This window comes from Blennius ocellaris (assembly GCF_963422515.1).
Source record: "Blennius ocellaris genome assembly, chromosome: 5".
NCBI classification, from domain to species: domain Eukaryota; kingdom Metazoa; phylum Chordata; class Actinopteri; order Blenniiformes; family Blenniidae; genus Blennius; species Blennius ocellaris.
The window spans coordinates 27,351,942-27,363,549 of record NC_137654.1 but is presented as its reverse complement, the minus strand read 5'-3'; the positions used below and the strand labels follow the sequence as shown (position 1 = coordinate 27,363,549).

Genomic DNA, 11,608 nt, shown 5'->3' with positions numbered 1-11,608 from the left:
CAGAGTCGCACGCAGAGAGATAAGCTGGGGAAATCAGAAAGTGTCAGGGAGATGTACTATTGCATTATTGATCGTGGTTATGTCAGGGGATTTGCTGACTCGAAGAGGACTATCGAATGTCGCCCACCTTATCCTTCAAGGCTAAAAGTACGATTGAAAAACACTTGAGGTGAAGGGAAATCACATCTGGAGGACATCTGCCGCAGCCGCTGCTGAAACCCAAGATAATGGGGCCTTTATCGCGTGTTCACGGAAAGGAGCAGCCGATCTTCCACCATGCTGATAGGTATTGATTGTGACTCACAGTGAGACATCGGTAACTGCTGTCACAACATGAGGGCTCGACAAACTGCGGCTGAGATAAAAAGGACGCGATACAGAGGGAAAGAAAGGAGCTATCATTTCATGGATATCAAAACTAGTCCCCAGCAGGTATGGAATAACAGATTACCCGGCCGGCGTGCGGCAGCACCTGAACACAGGGCGCTGGGTTATTGTGGTGTGCAGGTTCGTTGTGGATCTCGTCGGGTCCGACGCGGGAGAAAGTCACAGTGCAGAAGTGGAGGACCGGCTTTTCATCTCTCGTTATTGCTTCCTTTGTTTCACCTCTGTCTGATTGCCATTAGAGAATCAGGCGGTAGAATATCCAGCATCCAAACGTGACCCAGTGGCTCGTCCAGCTCAGCTCTGACCACTTCTGAATGGTATGATGGGTGATGTCATCCTGTAGAGGGCGACACGTGAACCGTGAGCTCCAAAAGTAGTGCTTCAGGTCAATTATACTGTTTTTTTTGTTTTTTTTAAAAAGCATTTTAAGGGAAGATAACCTTTATGGTCATTGTTCAGACAATAAAGTTGGTTGTGCTACATTGTGGAGCCAAAAACCAAAACACCACAAGAAGTACATGTACTTCTGTAAGTAAAACCATCAATTCCAACTTCTTTCCCTAAATAATAAATGCAGAAAAAAACCTGCACAGGCTCAGAAAAGTACTTGAACACAAAACTAAAAAGTACAAATTCATTGTTAACTTAATTACGCATTTTTGAGCAAACAAAACTATTGTTATTGTGATTCCACAGTTTCTCGGTGTGGATCTAGAAGCATTAAAATGAGTAGTGACACAGATCATCATTCAACCTTTATCATAGTTTTGAGTCAGAAATGAAATTGTTACCTAAATAATCTAAAAAAAAGCAATAACAGGTGTATCACGGCAGGACCTTGTATAAAACACCATGAATTCGTTGAATTCCTTTTCAATTTTTGAAGGATCCTTATCTTTAAGACCCGAAAAACAAAAGGCTGTGGCATGCCGCCATTATTGATGTGATGCGATGACTCTTTAATTCGTCGACTTCTGCAGCTTCAATGAGGGGATCTGTTCCCATCAGAGGCTTTGATCACTTCACCGTGACTCTGAATCGTCCTCAGAGCTGCTTAAAGAAGCTGAAGGCGCGTCGGCAAGACACAAGAGGAATAAGAAGTAGTGTCACCTGCAATAACCGCACAGGTCTCAAAAAAAACGGTGGCGTCAACTAATGACACGTGTGTGAATACGGAGTCCTGAGTGGGCGCTCGGGGTCCGAGCAGCCCTTGTGAAAGAAAAAGTGTGACTCATAATATATTTCTTTCTGAACCACTATACCACTATCTGAAAACTACAAATCGCGCGATCACTCGTCTATAAATATAGCAGCTCAGGTTACATTCCTAGGCAGCGTTGCACATATGTCACATAGTGTGCCGAGCATTTATGTGAGAGGACGTGTAAATATAGGCGTCTGTTCGGCCTCTTCTGAACTGGCTGTGGCCTCTGACTCCAGTGTAAGTCTGTCATATAATTCTACTTCAATCAGGCACTCGCCGCTCTCAGATTTATCACGTTCGTATCATTTGCAGACATTAATATTCCAATTACTTGAGCTCAGAATTTATTTTTTTTTCCATCTCCCCAGTTTGTTATTTTTAGATGTTCTTTCTGTTCCTTTACTTTGTTTTTCCACCTCTCTGACCGCTGCGCCATGTGAATTTCCGGCGCGGATCGATACGCTCTCATGCCATCTTACCTCATCCTCCTCCATGTAGTCCACGCTGGAGTTGAACACGGAGCCCAGGTACGTCAAGTGGAGTATTGCCAAAGCACTGAAAGCTAAGTTAATCATGTACACCCAGAGCTCCTGCGGAGAAGAGAGGCCGTTATGTAACAAGTTCAAGTACATCAGACACCTTTTCATCGCAATTCACGTGGGTTTCTCCTCCTCACCTAAATCGCATTCCTGCTTCCTTTTCCGACACGTTCTTGCCGAGACGGATTATTTGACAGAGTTGGACTGTTAACTTGTGAATAAATAATGCCTTCTTTCACCAAACTTTAGCGAAAAAGTTAACAGACACGGCCTTCCCCGGGGGCTTTAGTGTATTAACGACTAAACTGTGGTAAGGCGGATATCAGCCACGTAGCACAGCTCCAGCAGGGTGCTTTTTCTTCAAATGATCCATTACTTTTACTCCCTGCTGCTCTGATGTGTGGAACCGCTATAACATAAGAGATCTTCGCCGGGCATCACGCCAGCAAACTGTATCAATTGACAGCACAAGGCACTGGACCGCTGCTGCTGCTGCTGCTGCTGCATTTTAACTGCAGATGTGCTGCTACTGAAACCTGATGTCTGCTCTTCTTTGGTAATATATTAAGCGCATGTGTCCGACACTATTGCATGGTCATTCTTACTAAAGGCGGCATCAAAATGAAACATCGCGACGGGATTAATTGGGGAAAGTCTGCAGGAACGTCAACAACGGGAGGAGTCGCCTTTCTTTGAGCTCCTGCTGCTCTGATGCTTTTAGTTCACGGACCCGGACGACCCCCTCGCTTTCAGTTGCTTCCAAAAGCAGAATTAAAAAACATTTGGCGATGCAGCTTTCAGCGAAGTCATTGGAAGACTCTTCCAGAAGATGTGAGACCGGCTGAAACTATTAATATTTTCAAATGTGCAAACGCTTCTCTTTAGTCAGGCTTTCATGCGGAGCTTTGTAGATTACTAATTTTGTAGTTTGGTGGCTGAATGTTTGTCTGAAGAAGAATTAGACTAAATGAAGAGTTTCAACAGACGCTGAGACATTAAAAGCATTCATAAATGATGGGGGAAAAAAGTTATCAGGAGTCAACATGTAAACACAGGCAAATTAAATCAAGACTGAGCGAGACGCCGACCAGCTTACTTGCTTAATTTATTTCTTTTTAATATATCCCTTTTAACTCACAACACACTTATATGACTATATGCTGTAGAAATAACTTTATGCATATATTTTACATTGATTTTATTCAAGTATTTTCTTAAATTATTACGTGTGGTTATAAGTTATTTATGATATTACCGGCTTATATTATTTAACAGTTCTGGCCATGCTCTGGCTCTAGATGTTTGCATGCATTTTTTTTTTTTTTTTTATCATCTGCACATATGCTGTATATGTGTGCAGATGTCCATGTTTGCAATTATTTGTCCTTTTATTGTTTTTGTCAATCACTTGTGAAGTCTGTTGTCTAAAAGGTGCCGTATTAATAATGTAATTTAGCCTAAATAAGATGCATACATATACACACACGAAGCACAACAGAGTCAGTGTGAAACATGTAAAAGCTTCAGTTAATTAAAGGTGCTGTGCAGGAGTTGGAGCTCATTTACGCACACGTCCCCCAGCTGTTGCTCGATACTTTGCACAGAGAAGTGAAAGCGCTATCTGTCCTTCCACTAACAAAATAAGTGTATTTAGTCATTATTCAGCTACTTCTTTTTACGTGTATGCAAATTTGAAGAGCCCAGTACTAATAATAACTGAACAGTAACAAAGGTCTTTTGGTTGGAAAAATAAATCAAAAAGGAGGATTTTTTTTTTTTTTTTTGTACCTTTTTGTTCTGGTGAGTGCAGTTTGGATGACATTTCTTTGAAAGCACGCAGGCGTTGAAAATAACTGCGAGTCTCTTCCGCAGAACTGAAACACACAAAAGAAAAACCGTGAACAAAGCAATAAAATAAAGCCAGTGCGAGAGTTGCTTCTCGACCACGGGAGGGAAATTACAAAGCGAGGCAGTGAACAGAAAACACTGCGAGGGTGAAATGAACTAATGCTGCAACGCTAAGCAAACTTCTCTCAGTGGAAAAAGGGGGAAAAAACACGACTCGTTACCGTGTTCGATGTACGTGATGAATCCCAGAGATATGAGCACCGCTCCCAGGTGAAAGCTCAGACCCTGCCAGACACAAGAAAAACACACTACATGTAAGAAACACGCAGTGAGTTCAGTCAAACTTCAGTGCTGGTGGAGAACTTCGAGATAGATACTGAGAGTGACAGAGAAGAAGGAAAAAATAAAGATGAGTTGAGATGATAGAAATAAATCAAGAGAATTCTAGAAAGAAATTAAAACAGAGAAATAAATGGATATAAAAATAGATAAAGGACATTAGAGTTAGTAAGAAATAGATAAACAGCGTGATGGAGAATTAAATATATCTGAGGAAAGCAATGGAGGGAGCGATACATAGTTATCGATAAGTTTTAAATAGACAAAGACAGCAATGGTGTTTCAAATCAATAGAGAGCAGCACATAATTAGAAATAGAGACGATGATAGTAAGAAATGAATGTGATCGATAGATATATAGAAAGAAAGAGAGGTGGAGACAAACTACCACTTAAATAAAACAGAAATACATTACTCATCGTTAAATAGAGCAATAATACGTCAAGCAAATACACCGATCTATACATATGTGCAATACGCACAAGTTGTCTGTGTGGAGTTTTGCATGTTCTCCCTGGCGTGTCTAAATTTCTCACAAGACTCAATGTGTGAAATGTATGTGTGCTCTTTGTCTTTCCCTCATTCCTCATCAGCTCCACATGAACCACATGTATGGACGTTAGAGGAAAGGCTTCCAAACCGGACTCACGTGCAGGAGGGCGCTGGCTGTGTACGTCACCATCACGGCAGAAAACGTCCCAAACTTGAGCGCGCTCTTAAAAACATCTGTAAAGTCAGATCGTGATCATTTCAGATGAGTCATATACATATATATATATATATATATATATATATATATATATATATATATATATAATAACCGCAGGAACATCTGCTGCCATCGACGTTATTATTATGACTCACAGGTGTGCAGGAAGCGGGACATGGGGAGATTCCAGGACGTCACCACCTCCACCATCGAGCGGGGAAACTCGATACTCAGGGGCTTGGATACGGTCAAGTCCCTTCAAAATTGAGAGGGGAAGGGAGCCAAGTTATGAGTGGGGGGGGGGGGACCTCGAGCAGCAGAAACGTGCGCCATGATAAAAACAACAAATTCAGACCATTTGAGGTTGTCCTTCTCCTCGGTGAAGCCGGCCCCGGCGAGGGTGGCGGTGGTTTCGCTCAAATAGCCCACGAAATAATTGCTGAAGTGGAAAGACTGCGTGTTCTCGTACGCCAGCAGCCACCTGGTGTTTCCACACAGCAACAAACAGATGGGCGAGATAATCGAATTACAAATATAATCTGCCTAAACGCCAGTAATTATTACAAAACATAAAAAAAAAAAAAGAAAAGAAAAGAAAAGCAAACATACTTTGCTGGAGTACCTCTGAGCAGCACCGTGGGGGGGGGGGGGGGGGGGGGGGGGGGACAAGAGTCATGTTAGTGAGACTGTATGGTGATACAGTTTTATTGACTAGCCTTGGGATAAGCTCACCAAGAGAAATAGTTGTGGTAAATGAGAAAGCGGTGGTGGGTGGGGGGGGTGGGGGGTGTTATGGGTTTTTGGTCATGCAGGTAAAGTTTTGCAGAAAATGCGGCGATGAGAATGTCTGGAGGCTTCAGAGACACTGCTGGACAGTTGATTACCTGATCTTTCGCCTCTTTTTGCTGAAAACAAAGCAAGACGACAGAAGCTTTAGCCAATTCGCGGAGGAACTGAGCCGTGAGCAATCCAAGCCGGAGCGTAAACAGACAGAGGATTTTGATTTCGTACCCACCTTCGCAGGAGCTTATCGCCATAGACAGGTATGAAATAAGGGAAGAGGTAGGGTGCCACGCAGTTGGAAATTACAAGGCAGATCTGGCTCTTCACCCAGCAAAGAGACACTTTAAAAAGCCACGAAAAGCTCTGAGGAGAGAGAGAGAGAGAAAAAAAGAAAAAAAGAGTTTGCAGCTGGGTTAAGAGTGAATGTTTAATTAATCCTCCTTCTTTCTCTTCGTCCAAATTTTAAAAAGACACGGTATCACACCTACCAGCTTACGTCCTTCTAAAGCCTCTTTGTAGCTGTTGAAGCTGATCCAGGGGCCAAAGATGACGGTGCCCACAAAGTAAATATAGCCCATGAACTCGATGGGCGAGGGCACGCTGGTGACGACGCCTCGGTCCAAATCGAAGGCCAAGGAAATGGCTTTCATGGCGACCACCATCTGTGAACCTGGATAAGAACAAGTAGCACATATGTAGCCACTCCAGACTGCCACTGACAAAATAGAATAAATTAACATGACGGCCAATTACAGAAAGGATTTTTTTGTAATTTTTATATTTAAAAGATTCCTGAGCTACCTCTCATCTTGTGCCAGTTGGTGGTATCCATCATATGCAGCTCCCTGATGAAATGGGGAGAATAGTCAGTTGTGATGCAGTTCTCAAGGCAGAAACAGGCTTTGAAGACAGTTCAGATGAGGTTAGGGATGATGCATCGGAAGAGGACTCTCTCTATCACTGTGTCCCCGGTGGATCTTCGCAGAGTCTCTAGTTGATTCAACATGCTGCAGGGAGCGGGCACTGATAGGAATTCGCAGAGATTTGTCCCATATACGTTTTTTGTTTTTTTTCATTTGCTTCCTGTAAACTCTGAAATAGCATTTAAATTTTTTTATTTTTTTTTTTAAAGTACATACCACCAAACAACGCGGTTTTATTATATCTCAATGAACGGTTAGTACCATATTGGCTCATTACACATGTTTTTTTTTTCTCAATGACTTTCTAAAGCAGATCAATCTCCTGTGTCGTGGAACAACCTCCCAGTTGAAGCGAGCAGAATCTCTACTACTGAGCTCAGACTTGAAACATTTTCTATTTTAGCTGCTGTAGATTTAGACTGCTGGGAGACGACTAAGTTTCTTCACTTATATGCAACAACCGCATGTCTTTAGTGATATGTGTCTGTCTCCTGTCGTCTGTGTTCTTTCCTCTTTGTCTTCCGTCTCTCTTTGTGCTTCATTTTTGTGTGTTTGTTTGTTTTAATACCCATCCTGTTCCTCTCTCTTTCTTTTCTCTGACCCTACCAGCGCAAGTAAAAAAGTTAGTACTATTTAGAAAAAAAAAACAAAACAAAAAACTCCAAATCACCCCAGGAGCAGGTAGATGAGGACGGTGATGGAGAGGAAGGTGCCGCGGATGGTCGAGTGGCGACACAGGAAGAGGAAGAGGTAGCAGAGAAGGCTGAGGAGCACCACCCAGATCATGTGGAGCTCAAAGAACAGGTAGAGGGTGTAGAAACCTCCGGCCACCGTGCCCAGGTGTTTGACAAAAGACGGGAGTCCTGGCGTGGGGGAAGAAGTAAAAACAAACATAATAAAAAAACACGACACAGGTGATTAGAATGACGCAAGCAAGCGGATCAGATTGTTGCATGAAGTAACGGGACTCTCACCAAGCATCCAGAGGAGCCGGCACAGCAGGCAGATAACCAGCAGCTGCCATACCTGCTCCAGGCCCTGCTGAGCTGTGGGCAGCAGGCAGCCATGAGCGAGCTCCTGGAAAAACTTCTGCCGGCTGAACGCTCCCATCACGAGACTTTGAAAAGGCAAGAAGCAATAGAAAGCGAGGCGGGGGGGGGGGGGGGGGGGGGGGAGTCAAACGCCTGCAGTGTGACAGTGTGTCTTATGCACTGGGACTGTCAACACATTGCACACTTCAAATCCCAGCATGCAAAGCGACTGACTACAAATCGGTGCCAATCCACTCAGTATTGCTATCAAGACGTTCAGCAATAATGCTTTTTAATTTCCCGTTCAGGTATTCATTTAATCTATCTTTATGTGGGGTTTTGTTGTTGTTGTTGTTGACAAATGCATCAGACTAGGGCTCTGTGATGGTGACTTGCAGGATAAAAAAAAAAACACGATGAAATAGGTCATGTGTCCTCTGCTGAGAAAACATATGAATACTATTAGACACATGCTAATCTGGATGCACGCTCTCTCTCTCTCCGCAATGCAGTCGACCGATGGGGGACGACTTGACTCACAGCTGCTTTCCACCACCGCTGCATCTCCAGCAACACTCAGTTGCAGCTCCGCTCAGGCAAACGCTTCTGAACACAACAAATCCGGTGGAGGATGTCCGGCGCGCCTCCACTTCCCCCAGCGGGATGAACTATTTTTTTTTTTTGCGCTCCGCCGCGTATTTATACCCGGGCACGCCACGATATGTTACGATACTCACCGTTTTCAGAGCACCGGCAGCAGGAGGTTCCTCCTCGTCGCTCTCCGCGGCTGCTTCTCCGTCCTTCTCGCCGCTCGAGTCAAGCCTGCGCGCCGCCGCGGTGTTTCAGGCTCCCTCGGTCCAGATGATGCATATCTGGATGACTCCCATTGTCACAGCATCAGCACCGCTGGCCCGTCGTGTATGAAGCCACGCGAAGACGCGAGGGCCAATCGGATCCCGAGGTCGGGGGGGCCGCAAGCCAATCGCGGCGCGTCTTCTCTCTGCGTGACGGCCGAACCGACCAATCAGAGCGCCGGATGAGAGTTGCCGGCGGATGCAGGCCAATGGGACATGAACAGCGTGCAGATGGACTGAAGGAGTCAGAGATGTGGCCCAAGAGGTTGCGGAGGAGAGGAATGCCCTTTGAATAGGATTAAAAATCACCATATAATCTTTATTCTGGTCGTGTTGTTCATACATTCATTCAATTATAGGTTTTAGTCAGTAAAACAAACAATTATTTATTCATAGGATATTGGTCCCACTCTCATTATCACCTATGAGGTAATGAGTTGAGGGGCTGTGAAGGTTGTTTCGCTTTTTATGGTTATACCTTAATAAAATCTAATCGTTGAACTTACTGTTGAACTCCATATTTAGGAATAATACATTATATATATACTTTTGCAGTTAAAAATGTTAATGACTTGTAAAAATGTCACTGAGCAAAAAAAGTGTTTTACTTCAAAACTGCAGTAATTGAAGAGATTTTGCCATTTCAAAAATCACTAAAAAACAAACTTCACAATAACAACAGGGCCTAAGAAATTAAAACAGGAAGGCACCTTATCGTTATTGTGCCCTGGGTTTTTCTTGTGCAATCGTTTTTTTGTACGCCAGCTTCAAGAACAAGCCGGCGACTGTAATGTAATATGACATGCTGATAAAAAGAAAAAAAAAAAAAGACTGTCTAACAAAAGCAGACAGACATTTTTGGGTCAATATAACAATCCCTCTGGTGCCACCAGCAGGACAAATCTGAGGGACTTTGTGCTGCTTGGAGAGTCTCAGCGGTTTGGCCAGAATTTATTTATTTTATTAGCATGGTTGTTTCATTTTAATGTTATTCACAGACACCGCAGTTTGATGTTGATGCGATAAAGAGTCTGCAGCGTCTCTTAACTGCAACCCAGTGTTAAATTCAATAAATCTACAAGTTGTTTTTTTTATGTGCAAGGTCAAACTGACAAAAGCAGCTGTGAAGCAAAGACTGCAAAATGGCCAATTATTGTAATAAAACCACCATTCACCATCTGCTGGAAAACTGTTATTAACTTTATTGAACAAGAAAACATCACCTGTTCAACTCTTAAATCCAGAGTGGGTGTTGCATCTGCAGACGCACACAGTGACGTGAATACAGCCCCCCCCCCAAAAAAAAAAAAAACGAAAAAGCAACGGGTTCATCTTGTTTCCTTCCAGTGTCTTCAGCTTAGTGTTTGCCAGAGAGAGCAAGAGAGAGAGAGAGAGAGAGAGAGAGAGGGAGGGAGCGAGAGAGAGAGAGAGAGGGAGAAAACAGCACTGCAGCAGACAGAAGCAGCGTCGCGCCTGCTCTCCATTTAGCAGGTTAGGTGCTTGTTGATGTGAGCGAGACGAGACTGCATGATAGCGCCGACTCCCTCTGTGTCCCTCTGCTTCCTGCACACAAGCGGAGTCTCGTACTGGTGTATGAAGGAACAAGTAGATTCCTGGAAATTGCACAACAATGGTGCCAATATTTGCAAATACAGTACATTTCTATACTATGAAAAAAATGTACTTGCAGTTGGCAGAGGTAGATAGGGAAATTCAGTGCCAGCCCAGATAAGCCCAGTGAAGGGATTGTTGCAAACTGTATTGTCATATACTGGGATTCATCTGCAAACTAAACAGCACGATTTGATTATTGCAGGCAGTTACACCCAGTGATGCGGTGGTTTCCCAATGTATTCGCCGCTGGAGCGTCGCCAGAGTACGTCCAGGAAAAACTGTGGATCCCCGATGTGCCATAACATCACGGTGAAAACAAACACCGACCGAGGCTTCACTTCTTACAGACTTAAGAATTAAAAAAAAAAAAAAAAAAGTTTACCAGGGCCCAGATATGTGAAAATCTGACAACCGTGTATCAAGGTACTATCTCACTTTACATGAGTACAAGTAGAAACTTTTAACAAATAGCAGCAATACAGGTTCAGCCAATTGTAAAAAAAAAAAAAAAAAAAAAAAGGTTTTCGGTCTCCTGCACTAAAAAAACAACTAATACAACAGAACAGGTGTTTTTAAAAAAAGAAGCACCAATCATTTGCGGAGCACTCGTGCGTCAAACATCAGGCCATGAATGTGACTAAAGTGTAGCAGTAGAATAAACAGTCACATGCTTAGACTTCAGCTCTAAAACCTCCAAAGTGTTGTTTCTTTTAGCCCAATATAAAGCAGCAGTGAAGTATTTTAACAAACAAACAGGTCAGTCAGATCGTGAGGTTGAATTGTAGTTGAAGTAGAGGCCGGAGTCACTGCTTGTTGCTGCTTACATCAGAGCACAATCTCAAGGTCGTACGCGACTCTCCGTCTCGTTCCCGGTTTGACAAGGCGATCGCGTGAAGAGACCGGCAGTGGCTCTTCTTCTTTTTTCGCCACCCCCTTAAAACGCTTTGGCTTGTTGAAAATAGATTCATAATTTCTCTTCACCTCCAGCAGGGCCGAGGTGAGGTAGTGCGGGGAGAACATCTTGAGTGACGGTGGGAAGTCGGAGCATTTGGGTACAGAAGGCCCTTCTGCTGCAGGAGGGTCGGGCTCCTCCGTCTTTGGCTGAATTGGCGGAGGGACGTCGTCACCTGGGTATTTGAGCGTTGGGGGAAGGAGAGGAGGAGGGGGAGGGGGAAGAAGAAGAGGAGGAGGGGGAAGAAGAGGAGGTAGAGGAGGGGGAAGAAGAGGAGGTAGAGGAGGGGGAAGAAGAGGAGGTGGAGCAGGGGAAGGTGGAAGAGTAAGAAGAAGAACGGGAGAGCGGGGCAGGGGCGAGGGCTCTGCCGTCTTTGGAGAGACTTGTGGAAGGATTTCTATGCGCGGGGGTGAAGTTGAGTCCAC

The 11,608-nt window shown here is 44.0% G+C and overlaps 1 protein-coding gene across 1 annotated transcript; it reads right to left on the bottom strand.

The window, feature by feature from the left end:
* Positions 1 to 235: 235 nt before the first annotated feature.
* On the bottom strand, positions 236 to 7,842 carry LOC308130852 (protein-serine O-palmitoleoyltransferase porcupine-like; the record flags this gene model as incomplete). The annotated part of the gene is made up of 13 exons (XM_080497350.1): positions 236 to 724; positions 2,071 to 2,181; positions 3,919 to 4,004; positions 4,200 to 4,263; positions 4,967 to 5,043; positions 5,182 to 5,282; positions 5,382 to 5,507; positions 5,911 to 5,931; positions 6,042 to 6,172; positions 6,298 to 6,479; positions 6,611 to 6,654; positions 7,403 to 7,595; positions 7,707 to 7,842. The coding sequence occupies 13 exons, from the start codon at positions 7,840 to 7,842 to the stop codon at positions 623 to 625; spliced, it is 1,374 nt and encodes a 457-aa protein (XP_080353476.1). The 3' UTR covers positions 236 to 622.
* Positions 7,843 to 11,608: the final 3,766 nt, after the last annotated feature.